General features: G+C 46.0%; 1 protein-coding gene across 1 annotated transcript in view; it reads right to left on the bottom strand.

Moving 5' to 3' along the window:
• The window catches only part of GCNA (germ cell nuclear acidic peptidase), a gene marked incomplete at both ends in the record, with an annotated part of 39,588 nt that overhangs the window by 1,051 nt on the left and 16,660 nt on the right, over positions 1–21,877 (bottom strand). Inside the window, 5 exons of the mRNA XM_080718992.1 lie at positions 4,917–5,073; positions 5,304–5,508; positions 7,605–7,743; positions 11,679–11,820; positions 14,206–14,332. Coding sequence (XP_080575118.1) covers positions 4,917–5,073; positions 5,304–5,508; positions 7,605–7,743; positions 11,679–11,820; positions 14,206–14,332 — 770 coding nt within the window. The remainder of the gene's footprint in view (positions 1–4,916; positions 5,074–5,303; positions 5,509–7,604; positions 7,744–11,678; positions 11,821–14,205; positions 14,333–21,877) is intronic.

Here is a 21,877-nt window from a genome sequence, read left to right as displayed (position 1 = left end):
CCACATACTAGGATTAAAGGTATGTGTTTGTTTTTTATTTTGGTACTGGGGATTCAACTCAGGGGAATTCTACCTCTGAGCTACACCCCCAGCCCTATTTTATTTTTTATTTGGAAACAGGGTCTCACTAAGTTGCAGAGGGCCCACTAAGTAGGCTGAGGCTGGCTTCATACATGCGATCCTCCTGTCTCAGTCTCCCAAGGACTGGGATTATATGTGTGTACCACCATGCTCGGCTTGTTTTGAGACAGAGTCAGAATTACCCAGGCTGGCCTCAAGCTTGCCATCCTCTTGCCTCAGCCTCCCAAGGAGATAGGATTACAGGCATACAAAACCTCACAAGACTTTGATGCAGACTCTTACTATGGAAATGGTGTTGGGCTTAGAAGAAAAGCAACAAGGTTGAAAGAATTGCCAATGGTCATTAGCAGCCAGACGTGGTGGCGCACACTTGAAATCCCAGCATTCGGGAGGCTGAGACAGGAGGATCATGGCTCGCAGACAGCCTTGGCTATTTAGTGAGGCCCTCTGCAACTCAGTGAGACCCTGTTTCAAAATGAAGAATAAAAATTGGGCTTGGGATGTAACTTGGAGGTAGAATGCCCCTGGGTTCCATCCCCAGTACTGGGAAAGAAAATAGTCATTAGCACTTAGCCGACCGGGATGTGGGCTGTAGGGAACGTTTTTTTCCCACGCCTATCACTGGAGTTGCAGTAAGTGGAAGAAATATGGGAGCTTCCCAGGAGGACATGTGACAGGGCTGCTGAGTTAAGGCCAGGGTGCAAGGGTGGAGGGGTGGATGCTTTGTTCTGCCACTTCCCCCTAATGAAAGCACTCATATGCCATAGTAATGCTAGAGGGAGTGAGGGGAAGAATTCAAGCAGTTAGCTGGGGAAGCACATCGTACTCTACATACACCCTCTGAGCACATCTCACCACATATAGGAGTTTTGGGCCACTTAACAAATACTCTAAGCTGGGCGTGGTGGCGCACACTTGCAATCCCAGCATTTGAGAGACTGAGACAGGAGGATCGCGGTTCGCGGCCAGCCTCAGCTACTTAGTGAGGCCCTCTGCAACTCAGTGAGACCCGGTTTCAAAATAAAGAATTAAGCCGGGCGTGGTGGTGCACACTTGTAATCCCAGCATTCGGGAGGCTGAAAACGGAGGATCGTGGTTCGCAGACAGCCTCAGCTACTTGGTGAGGGCCCCTGCAACTTAGTGAGACCCTGTTTCAAAATTTAAAAAATAAATGAAATAGTTCTCAGGGTATAGCTCAGAGGTAGAATATCCCTAGATTCAATCCCCAGGAGAAAGAAGGAATGAAAGAAGAAAGAAAGAAAGAAAGAAAGAAAGAAAGAAAGAAAGAAAGAAAGAAAAGGAAAAAAAAGAAAAGAAAAGAAAAGAAAAGAAAAGAAAAGAAAAGAGAGCGAGCCAGGCGTGATGGTGCACACTTGTAATCCCAGCATTCGGGAGGATGAGACCGGAGGATCGTGGTTTGCAGACAGCCTCAGCTACTTGGTGAGGGCCCCTGCAAATTAGTGAGACCCTGTTTCAAAATAAAGAATAAAAGGCAGGGGTTGTAGCTCGGAGGTTGAATGCCCCTGGGTCCCATCCCCAGACCCACACACACACACAAATAAAGAATTAAAAATAGGGCTGGGGATATAGCTCGGAGGTAGAATGCCCCTGGGTTCCATCCCTGGTAGCACAAAATGATGATGATGATGATGATGATGATATTCTAAAGCCAGGTACGGTGGCACATACCTGTAATCCCAATACTTGGGAGGCTGAGACAGGAGGATCACAGGTTCAAGGAAAGCAAATAGTAACACTTTCATCAACCTAGAGAGACCGTTTCAAAATAAAAATGAAATAGGGCAGCCGGGCGTGGTGGTGCACGCTTATAATCCTAGCATTTGGGAGGCTGAGACAGGAGGATCAGGGTTTCCGGACAGCCTCAGCTACTTAGTGAGGCCCTCTGCAACTCAGTGAGACCCAGTTTCAAAATAAAGGATAAAAGATAGGGCAGGGGGTGTAGCTCGGAGGTCGAAAGCCCCTGGGTTCCATCCCCAGACCCGCAAAAAAAAAAAAAAAAAAAAAAAGAAAAGAAAAAAAAAAGGGCTGGAGGTGTGGAGGTGTAGCTCTGAGGTAAAATATCCCTGAGTCCAAGTTCCAGCCTGCCCCCCCTCTCTCTCACACACACACACACACAAAGTTAAAAAGGGAAGCAGAGGGAAACAGAGCGCTGTTTCTATATTTGAAGATGGAAGAAGCAACTGTGAACCATGGGATGTCTCTACAAGCTGAAAAGATAAAGAAATGGATTCTTTCCTTAGAGCCTCCAGAAAGGCATAGCTTTTTTTTTTTTTTTTTTTTTTTTTTTGGTGCTACTGGGGTTTCCAGAAGCCCTTCTACCGCCGGGCTACACTCCCACACCTATTTTATATTTTTTATTTGGAAACAGGGTCTCTTAAGCCAGCGAGGCTGGCTTCGAACCTGCGCGATCCTCCTGTCTCCGCCTCCCAAGCGCGGGGATGACAAGCGTGCGCCACCGTGCCGGCACATATCTTTTTTTTAATTATCATTGTTTGCGGTACTGGGGATGGAACCCAGAGGCATTCTACCTTCAAGATACACCCTCAGCCCTCTTTTTTGTTCTTTATTTTTGAGTTGCAAAGGGCCTCGCTAAGTAGGTCCCCAGACAGCCCTGTGCATATCTTGAGTCCAGGATAACAGATTTCAGATCTCTGACTTCCAGAACTGTAGATAACACATCGTGTTATTAAGGCCAGTAAGGTTATGGTACTTTCTTGTGGCAGCCAGAGGAAATGAATACAATGTTCATTCCAGTCTACAAACTGTCAGAAACTAGGGTCTGATAAAGCACTATGGGCAGTCAGAAATAAGAGAAGTGCTGTTGGGTGTGGTCGTGCTCACTTATAATCCCAGTACTTTGGAGGCTGAGGCAGGAGGATCACAGGATCAAGGCCAGTGTGCAGTAACTTAGCAAGACCCTGTTTGTTTGTTTGTTTATTGTGGGTGATGGGAATTGAACTCAGGGGTATTGTACCTCCAAGCTACACCCCCAGCCTGATGTTTTCTTGTGGTACTAGGAATGGAGCCCAGGGACATTCTACCTCTGAACTATACCCTCAGCCCTATTTTTTATTCTTTATTTTGAAACAGGGTCTCACTGAGTTGCAAACGGTCTAAGTTTCCGAGAGCCTCACTAAGTAGCTAAGGCTGTCTTTGAACCTGTGCAATCTTCCTGTCTCAGCCTCCCAAGCACGGGGATTACAAGCATGCACCACCATGCCCGGCTATTTTTTTTTTTTTTAAACAGGGTCTCACTAAATTGTGGAGGGCCTCACTAAGTAGCTGAGGCTGGTCACAAACCTGAATCCTCCTATCTCAGTCTCTCATGTAAATAAAGGGATTACAAGCATGAGCCATCACGCCCAGCGAACCTGTTTTAAAGTAAAGAATAAAACAGGGATTCAGGGAGTATATAGCTCAGAGGTAGAATGCCCCGTGGTTCAATGCCCAGTAACACACACACACACACACACACTCTCTCTCTCTCTCTCTCTCTCTCTCCCTCCCTCCCTCCCTCCCTCCCTCCCTCCCTCCCTCCAAGTACATTGGTACTCATAATCCTAGTACTTGAGTGACTGAGACAGGAGGATCTCAGGTTCAAAGCCAGTCTCAGCAACTCAGTGAGACCCTTAACAACTTAGTAAAACCCTCTTTCAAAATATAAAATAAAGCTGGACGTGGTGGTGCACGCTTGTAATCCCCGCGCTTGGGAGGCTGAGACAGGAGGATCGCACAGGTTCAAAGCCAGCCTCAGCTACTTAGTGAGGCTCTCAGCAACTTGGTGAGACCCTGTTCCCAAATAAAGTATAAAAATAGGTCTGGGAGTATAGCTCGGAAGTAGAAAGCCCCTGGGTTTCATCCCCAGTACCACCAAAAAATAAAAAAAATTAAAAAGACTGGGATTGTAGGTTGGAGATAAAATGCTCCGGGATCAATCCCCAGTACCCCCAACCCCCCAAAAAAAGCAATAAGAGAAACATAATAAACAGATTTTACTAACAAGTATGATGCAATAAAACTTTTATTTTCTGAACATATATATGGCTCAGAATGCTTTGCTCAGTATCAGCAACAACTGAATTCATGAAACATGTTGGTCTTATGCATGTACAGATTTAATAGGTTATGTTGACAACGGCCCTATTTGTGAAGCGCGCCGTCTAAAACTGATCCTCTTTCTAGCCTTATTCTTGTCATCTCAACCTTCCACTCTCAAAAACTTTTTTTTTCCTGTATTTTGTTCTACATGTTAAAACTCTATGATCAAAATGAGACCCACGGTAAATGTAGAGAATTTCAGGGCACTCTCAATGGCATAAAACAGTAAGCAATAAAACTTTCCATTAGAATTGACTGCCGTCACAGCCGGGCGCGGTGGCACACGCTTGTGATCCCCGCGCTCGGGAGGCTGAGACAGGGGGATCGCGCAGGTTCGAATCCAGCCTCAGCTACTGAGTGAGGCTTTCAGCAACTTAGTGAGACCCTGTTTCCAAATAAAATAGAAAATAGGGCTGGGAGTATAGCCCGGAGGTAGAAAGCCTCTGGGTTCCACCTCCAGTACCACCAAAAAAAAAAAAAAAAAAAAAGAATTGATTGCCGTGGATAACATGAATCTAAAGACATGTGCTTCAATTCTAATATTCGTTACTTCTTCCCAGAACTTTTTCTGACACTACTTGTCAGGAAAACAGGCTTCAGCTCACACAAACTCTGAGATAACCTTACTGATTTTTCTTTTGTTTACTGGCACTGTAATCCCTGCTGAGCTTTCTCATCACTTCCGTGTGGCTGAGCTCTGCCGACTCCTGACGCACCTTTCTATAATTCTCCTGCACATATTTGGCAAACGGTCTCACATGGGGCTCGATGGGGGTCCCATCTTTCCGAGTCAGTGGCAGCAAAACCAGAGGTCCCTTGCATAAGGCGCAGATATAGTGGTCAGTGTTCAGGGATCGGGTGTAGCGGCCAATCCTGGAGAGGAAAGGGACACCGCACAGCCAGGAATGAGTTACCACATCTCAGCAGCAGCCCCAAGATGTGGGCCCGGAGCCCAAAGAGAATTTTCTGTGGGTTCTCAGAGAGTAGGCCCCCAAGCAGCAGTGGGGGTCAGACTTGTTCCCCATTAGGGAACAGAATAAAGGGGACAGAGAAAGGAACAGATTCACCCCTCGAATGACACAGCCACCGATGAAAGGTCTTACCGAGCTTTACACTGGGTGCATTCATAATGAATCCGGTAGTTGATCTTATAGTTATGGCAACGGGTGACCCCGGGCAGCTCCGGGTGCACACTGTTGGCTTTTCTGGCGTAATACTTCCATGCTTCTCCGTGAGAATCTCGAATGCCATCAAGCAGCCAGGAGGCTGCATGGCACATTTCATGAATCAAGGTATCCCGGAGTCGATCTTGAAAAAGGAATAAAAAGAAATTATGAGCATTGAAACCGAATGTCTTCTGAGCTGCTACCACCAACCCCTCGACCTGCTGCACCCCCACCAGGCACAAAGCCGTCTTTTTATTTTTATTTTTATTTTTTTTGGCGGGTCTGGGGATGGAACCCAGGGGCATTCAACCTCCAGGCTACACCCCCTGCCCTATTTTTTATTCTTTATTTTGAGACAGCGTCTCACTGAGTTGCAAAGGACCTCACTAAGTAGCTGAGGCTGTCCGAGAATGGCAATCATCCAGTCTCAGCCTCCCAAATGCTGGGATTACAAGCATATGCCCAGCTTCCATCTTTTTTTTTTTTTTTTTGATACTGGGGATTGAACGTTAACTACCTTCAAGTGACAGCTCCCAGCCCTTTTTACTTTTTGAGATGGACTAAGTTGCTGAGGGTCTTCTGAGTTGCTGAGGCTGGCCTCAACTTTGCAATCCTCCTGTCTCAGCCTCCCAAGTACTGAGATTACAGGTGTGTGCCACCATGCTGGGCTATGAAGCCATCTTAGGAAGCTTACACAGGCAGCTGTGAGGGCTACCTTCCCAGGATTCTGAAACTTCTGCTTATTTCAACCCAATTTTGTTAATGGCAGGGACCTTAAGTGAGCAGTTCTTTTCGTAACAGCACCATGTTTTTGTTTGGGTTTTTTTTTTTTTTTTGGTTTTTTAGTTTTTTTGTAGTACTGGAGATTGATCAAGGGGGGGGGGCTTGACCTCTAAGATACACCCCCAGCTCTTTTTATGTTTTATTTGCAAACAGGGTCTCACCAAGTTGCAGAGTCTGTCCTTGAACTTGAAATCCTCCTGTCTCAGCCTCCCAAGTACTGTGATTACAGGCAATCTGTTCAATTTTTTGTGTGTGCGTGAGGCACCGCTAGAAATACACCTACATAAGACTTGGTTTCTGAAGCTGGGCATGGTGGTGCGCACTTTTAATGCCAGTACTTGGGAGGCTGAGACAGGAAAATTGCAGGTTCGTGAACAGTCTCGGCTACTTAATGTGATTCTTCGTAACTCAGTGAAACCGTTTCAAAATAAAGGATAAAAAACAGGGCTGGAAAGCTGGGTGTGGTGACGCACGCTTGTCATCCCAGCCTTCGGGAGGTTGAGACCGGAGGATCGTGGTTCGCGGACAGCCTCAGCTACTTAGTGAGGCCCTCTGCAACTCAGTGAGACCCTGTTTCAAAATAAAGAATAAAAAATAGGGCAGGGGATGTAGCTTAGAGGTCGAATGCCCCCCAGACTCGCAAAAAAAAAAAAAGAGCAAGGTCTGAGGCCAGGAAAAGCTGTGGTGCATTTTGAGAACCAGTGTGAGGATGGTCACGTTGGAGCAGGGGCTGGCTAGTGGTGGAGTACTGAGATGGGACCAGCTAGGTGCAGTGGGGGCAGATTAAGATGGCTTGGAAAACCAGGCTCTGGGCACTGAAAAGCTCTGTGTTTCTAAGCAGGAGAGTGATGCAGTGGTGTACAGGAGACAGAAGGCAGCACGAGGAGGAAGAGGGTGAGGGCCCATACCTCAGCGAAGCCAGAGATGGAGGAGTGATGACAGGACAGTCACGGAGGAGGAAGATCTGGAAACTGACTAGATAGAGGGGCCTTTGCCCCTCCGAAGCTGATGGAATGGAGACGCTGCCTCCCTCAAGCAACGCACACCTATAGGTAGGTCTGACCCAGAAACCGAAGATCTGGATGCTCAGGACTGCTGAAACAACCAGTAGCACGGTCTGCTGAGCGACACACTGCAGGCCTGACACCGGCTGCCAGCTAAGAATCACGTAAGCGAGCCCCATCAGAAGCACAGAGCTAAGCCGGGCGTGGCGGCGCACGCTCGTCATCCCAGCCTTCGGGAGGCTGAGACCTGGAGGATTGCGGTTCGCGGACAGCCTCAGCTACTTAGCGAGGCCCTCTGCAACTCCGTGAGACCCGGTTTCAAAATAAAGGATAAAAGATAGGGCAGGAGGTGTAGCTCGGAGGTCGAAAGCTCCTGGGTTCCATCCCCAGACCCAAAAAAAAAAAAAAAAAACGCAGAGCTTCAGTAGAGCAGCCACATCCCCGGCATCACCTGCAGAGTCGCAGACTTTTGGAGAAATCTCAATCTTGGCGTGGCGCTCCCTCTTCGGGTATTCTTTCTCGCTAGTGGTACACAGGCCAGCGGTTCTCAGCATCTTCTTATTCCAAAGGACTTCTACGGTTTCCGGCATCTGAGGATGAAGAGCAAATGGGAGGGATCGAACGCAGTGTGAAGCAAATCCGAAAATACAGGCTCGAGAGTTTTCCTTCTATCTGTTTTGTTGGTTTGGTGGTACTGGGGATGAAACCCCGGGGGGCCTGCTACCTCTGGGCTACACCCCTAGACCTATTTTAGTTTTTATTTGGAGACAAGGTCTGCCTAAGTTGCTGAGGCTGGCTTCGAACCTGAAATCATCCTGTCTCAGCCTCTCAAGTACTGGGATTACATGTATACGCTACCATAGCCAGTGAGTTCTTCTCCCTCTAATTCAAAGAGAACCGGGCATGGTGACGCACACCTGGGACACCAGTACTTGAAGATTGAGAAAGAGGATCACAGGTTCAAGGCCAACCTCAACAACTTAGAAAGACCCTCAACGACTTTGTGAGACCTGTTTCAAAAGAAAAAAATAGGGTTGAGGGTATAGCTCAGAGGTAGAATGCCCCTTGATTCAAATTCAATCCACAGTCTCACACACACACACACGCACGCACGCACACACGCACGCACATACACACATAAAAGTAAGAGGAGACGGATATGGTGGAGCACACCTGTAAATCAGTACTTGGGAGGCTAAGACAGAAGGATTGTAGGTACGAGGGCCGCCTCAAAAACTTAGACCCTGTTTCAAAATAAAATAGGATTGCAACTCAGTGAGATCCTGTTTTAAAATAAAGAATAGAAAATAGCACTGGGGGTGTAGATCAGAGGTAGAATGTCCCTGGGTTCCATCCCCAGTACCACATAAATAAATAAATAAATAAATAAATAAATAAATAAATAAAAAAATAGGAGCCAGGCGTGGTACCACATGTTTATAATCCCAGTATTTAGGAGGCCGAGACAGGAGGATGGCACAGGTTCAAAGCCAGCCTCAGCTACTTAGTGAGGCTCTCAGCAACTTAGTGAGACCCTGTTTGCAAATAAAGTAGAAAATAGGTCTGGGAGTGTAGCCCGGAGGTAGAAAAGCCCACGGATTCCATCCACAGTATGAAGAAGAAGAAATGATGATGATGATGATGGTGATGATGATGGTGGTGGTGATGGTGGTGATGATGGTGATGATGGTGATGGTGATGATGATGATGGTGGTGGTGATGATGGTGGTGGTGATGATGATGGTGGTGGTGGTGATGGTGATGATGGTGATGATGATGATGGTGGTGGTGATGGTGATGATGATGGTGATGGTGATGATGGTGATGATGGTGATGGTGATGATGATGATGGTGGTGGTGATGGTGATGATGGTGATGGTGATGATGGTGGTGGTGATGGTGATGATGGTGATGGTGATGATGATGATGGTGGTGGTGATGATGGTGATGATGGTGATGATGGTGGTGATGATGGTGGTGATGGTGAGGATGATGATGATGGTGGTGATGGTGATGATGGTGGTGGTGATGGTGATGATGGTGGTGATAATGGTGATGATGGTGATGGTGATGGTGATGATGGTGATGATGATGGTGATGGTGATGATGGTGGTGGTGATGGTGATGATGGTGATGGTGATGGTGATGATGATGATGGTGATGGTGATGATGGTGGTGGTGATGGTGATGATGGTGGTGGTGATGGTGATGGTGATGATGATGATGGTGATGGTGATGATGGTGGTGGTGATGGTGATGATGGTGATGGTGGTGGTGATGGTGATGATGGTGGTGGTGATGATGGTGATGGTGATGATGGTGGTGGTGATGGTGATGATGGTGATGGTGGTGGTGATGGTGATGATGGTGGTGGTGATGGTGATGATGGTGATGGTGATGGTGATGATGGTAGGGCTGTGGGTGTAGATCAGAGGTACGGTGCCCTTGGATTCAATCCCAAGTATTCATACAAAAAAAAGGTAAGAGGAAATTTCTCCTCCAGGTTCTTAGCTCAGATCAAGCTGTGAAGAAATCTATTGATAGGACACACAAATCTAACCATTCTGAGGAGAATAAAAGCCAAGTAGAAGGCCACAAAATAAAAAAAAATTAGTAGTTGATCAAGACACTAGGAGTCTGTTGAAACCCTGTGTATGTAGGAGTTGTGGTTGCCTGCATGGAGATGAGCCTGAGGCAGCCAGGGGTGGGGTGGGCCAGAAACCTGTGGCAAGGATGAATTGAAAGTACAACTCAGAGGCCGGGCATGGTGGCACATGCTTGTAATCCCAGCATTTGGAGGCTGAGACCGGAGGATCACGGTTCGCCGACAGCCGCCCTCTGCAACTCAGTGAGACCCAGTTTCAAAATAAAGAATAAGCCGGGCGTGGTGGTGCACGCTTGTAATCCCCGCGCTTGGGAGGCGGAGACAGGAGGATGGCGGTGGCTTAAGAGACCCTGTTTCCAAAAATAAAATAGGTCTGGGAGTGTAGCCCAGAGGTAGAAGGGCTTCCAGGAACCCCAGTACCACCAAAAAGTAAGTAAGTAAGTAAGTAAGTAAGTAAGTAAGTAAGAGAATAAAAACAGGGCAGGGGGTATAGCTCAGAGGTCAAATGCTCCTGGGTTCCATTTCCCAGACCCAGAAAGAAAAAAAAAGGAAGGAAGGAAGGAAGGAAGGAAGGAAGGAAGGAAGGAAGAAAGAAAGAAGGAAGGAAGGAAGAAAGAACAACTCAGGCCAGGTGTGCTGGCACATTCTTGTAATTCCAGCATTCGGGAGGCTGAGACAGGAAGATTGTGTTTCGAGGACAGCCTCAGCTACTTAGTGAGGCCCTTTGCAACTCAGTGAGACCCTGTTTCAAAATAAAGAATAAAACTAGGGTAGGGGGTGTAGCTCAGAGATCGAATGCCTCTGGGTTCCATCACGAGACCCACAAAAAAATAAAAATAAAAAAATAAAAAATAATTAAAAGGCTGGGGATGAGTAGGATATGGTGGCACACACCTGTGATCCCAGTCCTTGGAGGCTAAGACAAAAGGATCACAGATTTGAGGACAGTCTCAGCAAGTAATGAGATTCTCAGCCAACTAGCAAGACTGTTTCAAAACAAACAAAAAAAACCATAAAATTGTGCTGAGGGGTGTAGCTTGGAGATAGGACATCCCTGGTTTCAATCCCCAGTATCCCCTCCCACACACACAAAGACTAGAGATATATCTCAAAAGTAGAATGGCCCCAGGTTCAATTTCCCGTACAAACAACCACCAAAAAAAAAAAAGAGAGATATGCGGATGTATATAGGTTATATACAAGCACCACACCATTTTATATTATGGATTTGAGCATCTATATATTTTAGTATTTGTTGGGGGACCCTGGAACTAATCTCCTATTAGGGGTGACTGCAATTATTGGCTCCATTTATAGGTGAAGAAACAGGCAAAATGAAGTTTGGTAACTTGCCCAAGCTCACAGTACTCTTTCCCGCTTTCCTTCTACATGAACCTTCTCTTCCAGAGAGTCAAGCTTCCACACATGCCCTGTTCCTGAACACTGTGGGTCCCCCTACTTACCGTATTTGTATGTGTGTATGCGCACGCGTGCGTGTGTGTGTGTGTGTGTTACTGGAGATTGAACCATTGAACTCAGGGGCATTGTACCTCAAAGCTATTACCCCCACCGCTATTTTGCTTCTTTTGATCCTCCTCTCTCAGCCTTCCAAGTACGAGGATTACAGGAATATGCCACCACACCCGACTTCCTACTTACCATCTTTCGAGAACCAGGAGCCTCACTTGCTCCAGGAAATCCTACTTCTCAACATTTCTCTCTCTGATCTCCTGTGGTAATAGGCATCTGCACCACACATTATAACCCATAAACATTCTCTATATTTTCACATATACACATCTCGCCACCTAAACCTGCACTCCTCAAAGGCAGGACATACACATTTTTTGCAAACTAAACAGCACTCATGAATGGTGGCATAGAGCAGGTGTTAAGTAAATGCTTGTTCACTGATACTACCTTTTCATCAAAGACAGTTCTGTTAAACAGTTCGTAGATCTTCTGAAGCAGCTCATCCTTATGTTGCTTGAAATACTTTCCAGAATATTTGGAGTCGTCAAGGTCACGCAAGAAACATCCAGGTATTTTGCATATAGATTTCCTGCAAAAGTAAATTCATCTGAGTTTTATAAAGCCAGAGAAATAGCAGAAGCAAGGAGCAGTATATGGTACATGTCCATCATTCCAGTGGGGGGCTGAGGCAGGACGATCACAAGTGAAAGGTCGGTATTTAGTAACTTAATGAGATCTTATCTCAGAAATTTTAAAAATTACATAATTTCGTTCTTCTTTATGGCTGAATAAAATTTCACTGTGTGCATTATGTCACTTGCAGAAAACATGGATGGAATGAGAGAATAGGATTCTGATTTCAGCCAGCCACAGAAAGTCAAGGGTGGTATGGTCTCTCTCATATGTGGAAGCTGGAGAGAAAAGAGGATACAAAAGGGACTTTAGAGGCGGGGCGTGGTGGCGCACGCTTGTAATCCCCGCGCTTGGGAGGCAGAGACAGGAGGATCACGCAGGTTCGAAGCCAGCCGCGCGCGCTGGCTTAGGAGACCCTGTTTCCAAATAAAAATGTAAAAAAAAAAAATAGGTCTGGGAGTGTAGCCCGGAGGTAGAAGGGCTTCCAGGAACCCCAATACCACCAAAAAAAAGGGGGGACTTAAGATAAATGAGGAGAGACCAGTAGAATAGTGGAAGGGGGCTGGAGGAGAGACGTGGGGAGGGAGAAAAGGAGACTGTTTAAAGAATTGGCTCAAATACTGCTATGCCCACATACAATCTCACTAACATCTGTGGGGGGGGAATGGGGTAGGATGTGGAGGGAAATATACCAAGTGCTTGTGTGCGTGTAAATATGTATCACTTTAATCTCACTGTGATGTACGGATTATAACGTATCAGTAAAAGTATAAGAATATTAAATAAAAGGTCTTAGGGTGTCGCTCAGTGGTAGAGTGTGTGGATTCAATCTCCAGTATTGGAAAGAAAAAGAAAAGAGCTAGGCACAGTGGCACAGACCTGTAGTTCCAGTCCTTGGAAGGCTGAGACAGGGGGATCACAGTTCGAAATCAGCCACAGCAACCTAGCAGACCCTCAGCAACTCAGTGAGACCCTGTTTCCAAATAAAAATAAAATAGGAGCCGGGCGTGGTGGTGCACGCTTGTAATCCCAGCATTTGGGAGGCTGAGACAGGAGGATCGCGGTTTGGGGACAGCCTCAGCTACTTAGTGAGGGAGGCCCTTTGCAACTCAGTGAGACCCTGTTTCAAAAGAAAGAATAAAAAATAGGGCCAGGAGTATAGTTCAGAAGTAGAATGCCACTGGATTCCACTTCTGGTACCTCAAAAAATTAAATAAAATAAATAGCCAGGCATGATGGCGCACGCTTGTAATCCCAGCGCTTGGGAGGCTGAGACAGAAGGATCACAGAGGTTCGAAGCCAGCCTCAGCTACTGAGTGAAGCTCTCAGAAACTTTGTGAGACCCTGTTTCCAAATAAAGTATAAAATAGATCTGGAAGTATACCCCGGAGGTAGAAAAGCCCAAGTTCCACACCCAGTACCACACACAAAAATAAAATAAAATAAAATAAAATAAAATAAAAGTAGGGCCAGGGGTATAGCTTGGAGATAGACTATACCTGGGTTCAAACTCCAGTATCACACATACACACCAGAAAAAATTAAAAGGGCAAGCTGGGTGTGGTGGTGCACATTTGTAATCCCATTACTTGGGAAGCTGAAACAGGAGGATCAAAGGTTCATGGCCAGCCTCAGCAACTTAGTGAGGCCCTCCACAATTTAGTGAGATTCTCTTTCAAAATAAAAACTAAGCCAAGCATGGTGGCACATGCTTGTAATCCCAGTACTTAGGAGGCTGAGACAGGAGGATCACAGGATTGAGGACAGCCTCGGCAGGTAGTTGGAGACTTTCATCAACCTAGGGAGACCCTGTTTCAAAATAAAAATAAAGTAGGCTGGAGGTGTAGCTCAGAGGTAGAATGCCTCTGGGTTCAAACCCCAGCACCAAAAAGTAAATAAATAAAAAGATCTAGGGGTGTAGCTCAGAGTAGAATGCCCATGGGTTCAATCCTCAATACCACAAAAAGAGGGGGAAAGTTGGGGATGTAGTTCAGAGGTAAAGTGACCCTAGGTTCAATCCCCAGTACCGAGAACAAACAAAACGAAAATCCAGGCACAACTTCAAAGCCAGCCTCAGCAACTCAGCAGAGACCTTTATCTCAAAATAAAAAAACAAAAGTCAGGTGTGGTGGCACACAAAATAAATTAATTAAAAATTAAAATGGCTGGTGGTATAACTCAGTGGTGAGGCACCGCTAGGTTCAATCCCTAGTACTGAAAAAAGCAAGAAAAAAAGAAGCCCAGGCCACGAGAAATTTGGAAAAGGTGCTGCTCCGTTTTCTTCAATCCCCTTTGATGATGATAATAACGGTGTTGTTTCCCAAGCTCCCAGCAGCAGCACCCTTTGCTCCCCAATCTTAATACGTTCTCAGAGGTGTGAGGCCTGGTTTCGACCCCAAGAGGACCAATCTCCACACCTGCAGCTTCAGGCTCTGCTCTCCTGACATCTAGTTCCGAATTTACAATTGCTGGATGCAAATTTTCAAGTGACTAGCACATGAAGCTATGTTCAGTCATCAAACTTCTGTTAGAGTTAGCTGAAAACCTCAGAGGTACTTTTTTGTGTGGGGAATTCTACTTCTGAGCTACACCCAAAGCCCTATTTGACTTCATATTTCGAAACAGGGTTTCACTAAGCTGCAGAGAACCTCACTAAGTAGCTGAGGCTGGTCATAAACCTTCAATCCTCCTGTCTCAGCCCCCCAAGTACTGGGATTACATGCACACACCATGTCACCCAGCTCAGAGGTACTTTTTTGTGTGTATGTGGTACTGGGGGTGGAACCCAGAGGCTTTTCTACCTCTGGGCTATATTCCCAGACCTATTTTATACTTTATTTGGAAACAAGGTCTCACTAAGTGGCTGAGAGCCTCACTCAGTAGCTGAGGCTGGCTTCAAACCCGTGTGATCCTCCTGCCTCAGCCTCCCAAGCGCGGGGATTACAAGCGTGCGCCACCACGCCTGGTTTCAGAGGCACTTTGAATTCATTTTCTCCCTTTCTAAACACAAAGCCAGACATTGTCCCTTCCTATGGGCTCTGCACTCAGCCCCTCCTTTCTAACCCTACTATTACTTCCCCAGTTAAAGTTTCTGTCTTCCAATATGATATATGATTACAATGTACCAATAAAAATAAATTTTAAAAAAAGTTTCCGTCTTCCAGCTGGGTGTGGTGGCACATGCTTGTAATCCCAGTTCTTGGGAGTCTGAAATAGGATCACAGGTTCAAAACCAGCCTCAGCAATTTAGTGAGTCTGTCAGCAACTTTGTGAAACCCTGTTTCCCAATAATAAAATAAAAAGGGCTGGGGGCACAGCTCAGAGGTAGAATGCCCTTGGGTTCAATCCCTAATGCCCCCCAAAGAAAAAAAAGTTCCTGTTTTCCTCTCTATGCCTTCAAATGACTGGCATTCCTCTAATTGCTCCTTATTGTCAGGCTTTTTTTCTTCTAATCCAACTACACACACTCTTCCAGATTCACTTTCCTAGAGCATCTAATTAACACTCTCTGTGTCTTTTGACTGACCTGACATTCAAGGCCCACGGTGATGTGGTCCCAGCATCCACTTCCAGCTACCATTTCTGCTCTTGCTAAAGTAGGCAACTAAAACATTCCCTAGAAACCAATTGTAACTTCCTACACTCATGCCTTGGCACTGTTATGCCAGTCCGTTATCTGCCAAAGACCACCAGGAGCCGAGTCTGTTGTAAATTACATGAGGGATTGTATTCAAGCTCGGGCTTGGACTCTCCAGAGCGCATGTTCCCCTGAGAACAAAGCCTTTATCCTTTAGAAAACCTCCCAACCCAGCCGGGCGTGGTGGTGCACGCTTGTAATCCCCGCGCTTGGGAGGGTGAGACAGGAGGATCGCACAGGTTCCAAGCCAGCCTCAGCTACTGAGTGAGGCTCTCAGCTACTGAGTGAGGCTCTCAACTTAGTGAGACCCTGTTTCCAAATAAAATACAAAATAGGTCTGGGAGTATAGCCCGGAGGTAGAAAGCCTCTGGGTTCCACCCCCAGTACCACCAAAAAAAAACCAAAAAACAAAAAACCGCCCAACCCACCTTTGCATTGATTGGTTATTTAAAAAAAAATCTGCTGTCTTGCATTGATTGGTTATTTTAAAACAAAAGTCAGCTGCCCCCCCACCAACACTGGAAGCTTATCTCAGGAATGTTCAGGATGGGTGTGGGTCTCTAACTCCAGGCAGAGTGACTGTGCCTGGGATACCTGCAAATTCCAGATCTAGTTATACTTGGGACCGATTGGCTGTTGCTAGGGGAAGATCAGATTAGCGCAGTTAGCAGCTTTTTTCCAGGAAATAGAGCAAAAGTTACAGGGGAACAGGAACTTAATTTGGACAGAAACTTGGGCCTACTCTACTTAAAGCTTTAACTGGAGCCTGTCGTGGCATCTCTTTGGTCCTTCAGCATATCCTCTTCTCCCATGGCCTCTAATGACACACACTGTCTCCACCTCTACTGAGAACCACCAGTCACATGGTGTTTCATCATTGGCAAAGAACTTTCTTTTGCATCATCATATTTAATCCTCACAAGCACCTTTCAAAAAAGCTACTACTGTTTTTTCCCATCTCTACCTGACAAACCAAAAAACTGAAGCTCAGGGACAAAGCTCAAAGGCCACAGAGAAGCCGGGCATGGTGGCGCACGCTTGTAATCCCAGCATTCAGGAGGCTGAGACAGGATTGCGGTTGGCAGGCAGCCTCAGCTACTTAGTGAGGCCCTCCGCTACTTAGTGAGACCTGGTTTCAAAATAAAGAATAAAAAATAGGGCAGGGGGTGTAGCTCAGAGGTCGAATGCCCCTGGGTTCCATCCCCAGACCTGCAAAAAAAAAAAAAAAAAAAAAAAAAAAAAGGCCACAGAGACAATGACTCTTCGGACCCAAATCTCACCGTTTCTTCCATCAAACCACAAGTTCTGACTCATCAACAGGAAGCCCCTAGACTGACACAGGAAGTAGCAAGGCAACAGTTAAGATTCCAAACAGGGCCAGGTATGGTGGCGCACGCTTGTAATCTCAGCACTTGGGAGGCTGAGACAGGAGAATCGCACAGGTTGGAAGCCAGCCTCAGTTACTTAGTGAGGCTCTCAGCAACTTAATGAGACCCTGTTTCCAAATAAAATGTAAAGTAGGTCGGGAAGTATAGCCTGGAGGTAGAAAGTCTCTGGGTTCCACACCCAGTACCACCAAATAAAAAAAAAAAAAGATTCCCAACAGGAACAGGTGCAATGGCATACACCTGAGAGGCTCAGACAGGAAGATCACAGGCTTGAGGCGAGCCTCAGCAACTTATTAAGTCTCTGTTTCAAAATAAAAAATAAAAAGGGCTGGAGTGTAGCTCAGAGGTAGAATGCCCTGGGTTCCAGCCCCAGTACCATACAAAAGGTTAGCTACCTTTATTTATTTATTTATTTATTTATTTATTTTGGTGGTACTGGGGTTCCTGGAAGCCCTTCTACCTCTGGGCTACACTCCCAGACCTATTTTTATATTTTTATTTAGAAACAAGGTCTCCTAAGCCAGCGCGCACGGCTGGCTTCGAACCTGCGCAATCCTCCTGTCTCCGCCTCCCAAGCGCGGGGATTACAAGCGTGCGCCACCACGCCTGGCGGTTAGCTACCTTTAGATGAGGCAAATTGACAAAGACATCAATGGACATCTTCTGCCTTCTTTTGTCACAATTTCTGATAAAGCAACCTGGGGGCTACTCATGATATTTGTCCCTATAGGCAAAGCAGCATATATATATATATGAATTCAGAGATGGTCCCTCACTGAAAGAGAGTCCATTTAAGCACACAGTGAGCTGCCATCAGCTGTCTTAGCTAGCAAAAGGCAAGGGGACACAGAGAACCTTTTTACTCAGGTTCAGATTTGCTCTGTTGGCCTGACACATCACTTTTCCCCTTCAAAATACATTTGTGGAATACAGTTCAAAATACATTTGTGAAATACAGTTTGTTTGGATTCACATAATTCTTTCTCTCTCTTTTTTTTTTTTTTTGGTGGTACTGGGGTTCCTGGAAGCCTTTCTACCTCGGGCTACACTCCCAGACCTATTTTATACATATATATATATATATATATATATATATTTTTTTTTTTTTTTTTTTTTTTTTTTGGTGGTACTGGGGTTCCTGGAAGCCCTTCTACCTCCGGGCTACACTCCCAGACCTATTTTTTACATTTTCATTTTGGAAACAGGGTCTCCTAAACCAGCGTGCGCAGCTGGCTTCGAACCTGCGCGATCCTCCTGTCTCTGCCTCCCAAGCGCGGGGATTACAAGCGTGCGCCACCACGCCCGGCTACTTTTTTATATTTGGAAACAGGGTCTCTTAAGCCAGTGCAGCTGGCTTCAAACCTGCACGATCCTCCTGTCCCCACCTCCCAAGCGCGGGGATTACAAGCGTGCGCCACCACGCCCGGCTTCACATCATTCTTTGACCTGAGTATAATAACAAAGGAAACTTCAGAGGCCAGAGGTGCTGTGGGGCAGGAGGGCCCTGCTCTGCCCAGGTAGCTGCAGGCATGTTGACCGAACAGTCGGGCTTCGTCTGTAGCTCAGCTGCTGAGGGAGGAACTGGCATGTTGCCTCTTCCCCCACGTGTGCTTTCCCACTCAGGAACGGACACTTTGTCCCCACACCCAGGTGCCTTCATCCCCTTGAAGACCCCCAAAGTGATCAGTTGCTCGCCAAACATGCAACAAATGTGCAACCAATTCCCATTTGATTGAGTGTGAGCAGTACATACCCTGTCTCAACTTTTGCCTTTGCTGAGCTGGGTTTCTTCTTTGGAGGCCCACATTTTCGTCCACTACCAGCTGAAAGGGTAATAGATAATTAATACCCTGGAAACATCATCAGACAACTGACAGAAAAGGTAAAGGAGAGAGCCCCAAAGGACAGGGCCCCCACAGCAAGCACAGAGCAATATATACAGACAAAACTGCATATGAAGGCTGTGTACTGCCATCTTTGGAGTGACTTACTGGCAATCACAGGGCCACCAACAGAGTGCGCTGGGGAAGATTCTGTCGTTACAGTTATGGAGGACTGTCACAAGTCTGTGAATGTGTCATTAAAGGCAACCGAGGCTCACATGGTCTAAGGATGTACTAGACATGAAATAGCTAACATGCCTGCTCTGAGTAATGGCTCATGACCTTAGGGGTACCTTCACCTGATATGCAGGCCAGAACTTCCTACCTCTGTCTAGGGCCCACACTGCTAATAACTCTAGCCAGAGAGAAATGTCACTTATTCATTTATTTAAAAAATGTATTAAACATGTTTCATGCCAATCACAAGACCAAATCCTGGATGAGACACTAAATACTGTATTAAGTGTCTTCCCATGAAGAGCCCAGTAGGGGGACAGATTCAGGAAGATGTGATAGGACAATGTGATTAGTGGTCTAACTCGAGAACTCTGGGAAACCAGGAGGAAGGAACCACTCTAATAACATGTAGCATCATAGAAAAAGTAACAATCAGGCTGGGTCTTAAGAAAGATAGGTGAAGCCGGGAGTGGTGGTGCACCCTTGTAATCCCAGCATTTGGAAGGCTGAGATTGGAGGACTGCGGTTCACGGACAGCCTCAGATAGTGAGGCCCTTCGCAACTCACTGAGACCCGGTTTCCAAATAAAGAATAAAAAATAGGGCAGGGATGTAGCTCGGAGGTCAAATGCCTCTGGGTTCCAACCCCAGACCTGCAAAAAAAAAAAAAAAGAAAGAAAGATGGGCTATCCTATCCTAAGGACAAAAGGGAAAATGCATGTCAGGGAGGCAGAACAGGAAATACTAAGATATGGGGCGATCCTCCCCTATTTCCAGAACTACCACTAGGTAAATGCTGTAATGGCTCAGGGTAGACAGGCAGGACAGGTAGGTCTAACAACACAGGCACATCAAGTAGAAAAGGCATGTCAGGCACTTGGGTGGTGCAGCTATACTTGGCATGACAAGCTTACAGGTATCACACATATATTTTTAGAGTTTTTCCTTCCTTTTCTTTGGACATTTTACCACACAATATGGGCTTTTCATAGCTTGGCAACTTTTTTGTGTTTATGGTACTGGGGATTGAACTTTGGGGCATTCTACTTCTGTGCTATACCCCAGCTCTATTTTATTTTTATTTGGAAACAGAGTCTTGCTAGGTTGACGAGAGTCTCACTAATCACTGAAGCTGTCCTCAAATCTGTGATCTTCCTTGTCTCAGCCTCCCAAATACTGGGATTTTAGAGGTGTGTCATCACACCCGGCTCACTCAGCAACTTTTGATCTGTAATTTCTGGCCAGCCTCAGGATCATTTGGTGGTTGACAATAATTTTTGCCAAGATTCTGCTTCTCACTGACACTTTGAGGTGAATTACTATGAAAAACAGCAAACTCCTCCATCTCTTCTATGGTGGAAGAAATTTGCCCCAATCACAGGAATCCCCTTCTATTAGCTTAGGACCCTCCAATTTGTTATTGTCACCACCATCATCGTGATCATCAATAATAGTATCTATGGGAGGATCCTGGGTGTCAGAAAACGCTCCCCAAATTGCACCTGCACAGTCATTTATAAATACACTCCCTCTACCTCTTCCCTATACATGGAACATTAGATTGAGCACAAATTAGACAAGCTGAGGACTGTGACGTTAAAAATCACAGTACAGTCATAGTTATTTTAGGTTATTTCTCCTCTTTTTATTTTAGAGTATATTGACAAAAAAAGGGCAGAGGCAATTTTATTGTTTAGTACTAGGGATTGAACCCAGGGGTATTCTACCACTGAGCTACACCCCCAGCCCTTTTTATTTATTTATTTTTTATTTTTAAACAGGGCTACATTTCTAAGGGTCTAAGTTGTTGAGACTGGCCTTGAACCTGTGATCCTGTCTCGGCCTCCCAAGGACTGAGATTACAGGCCTGTGCCATCACGCCCAGAGCAGAGGCAATTTTCAAATCATATTCTCTCAATAGGGTGCAGTGGTTGCTAAGTCATTCCCAGACACAGGTCAGCAGTCCTATATATTTTCAGTGGTTCAAAGCAAAATAAAAGGAATTAAGAGTAATAAAGGGGTGTTTCTTTTGCAAGTCAAATTTCTATCATTTAAAGAGCTATCAGCTGGGTGCGGTGGCGCATGCCTGTAATTACAGTACTTGGGAGGCTGAGTCAGAAGGATCACAGGTTTGGGGCCAGCCTCAGCAATTTAGTGAGATCCTCAGCAACTTAATGAGACCCTGTTTCAAAATAAAAATTAAAAAGGGCTAGGGCTGTGGTTCACAGGTAGACTGTCCCTGGGTTCAATCCCTAGTATTTAAACCAAAAAAAAGACTTCCCTTTATTATTATATGATTACATCCTGGCTAAATGTTCTATGCTCTTTGCTTTATGTAATTATAAAAATAGTAGGCCAGGCGTGGTGGCGCACGCTTGTAATCCCAGCATTAGGGAGGCTGAGACAGGAGGATCACGGTTCGTGGACACTCGGTGACTTAGTGAGGCTCTTTGCAACTCAGTGCGACCCTGTTTCAAAATAAAGAATAAAAAAGTAGGGCTGGGGGTGTAGCTCAGAGGTAGAATGTCCCTGGGTTCCATCCCCAGTACAAATAGGAAAAAAAAATAGTAGAGAGTGGTTGACACTTTTTAAACCATCACCTCCCAAATCTCTAGCAAGTTGGAAAGGAGCCCGGCCTTTCAGTCCTTTCTTCCTCCTTATAATTCTCATGTGGAGAGAAAGGAAAGAGAAATAGTAGCGGAGCAGCCCCTGGCACTTCTAAGCCTTAGCTCTTGATTTTCTCGCCTCTGCTTCCTTGATGCGATTCTAGGGAGGTGAGAATTCTACCGAGGGGACCTCCAAGGTCCAACACAGCAGGAATAGCGGCTGCTGTGTTAGGAAATAAATCGAGCAGGGGGTGGAAGAAGCCCAGCCAAGTCCGCGCCCAGCAAACACAAGGAAAGAAATGGCGGCAGCCACCACTGATTCC

The sequence above is a fragment of the Muscardinus avellanarius genome, assembly GCF_963383645.1.
Source record: "Muscardinus avellanarius genome assembly, chromosome: X".
NCBI classification, from domain to species: domain Eukaryota; kingdom Metazoa; phylum Chordata; class Mammalia; order Rodentia; family Gliridae; genus Muscardinus; species Muscardinus avellanarius.
Note: the sequence above shows the minus strand (reverse complement) of the source record. Positions and strands in the feature narration are given on the sequence as shown.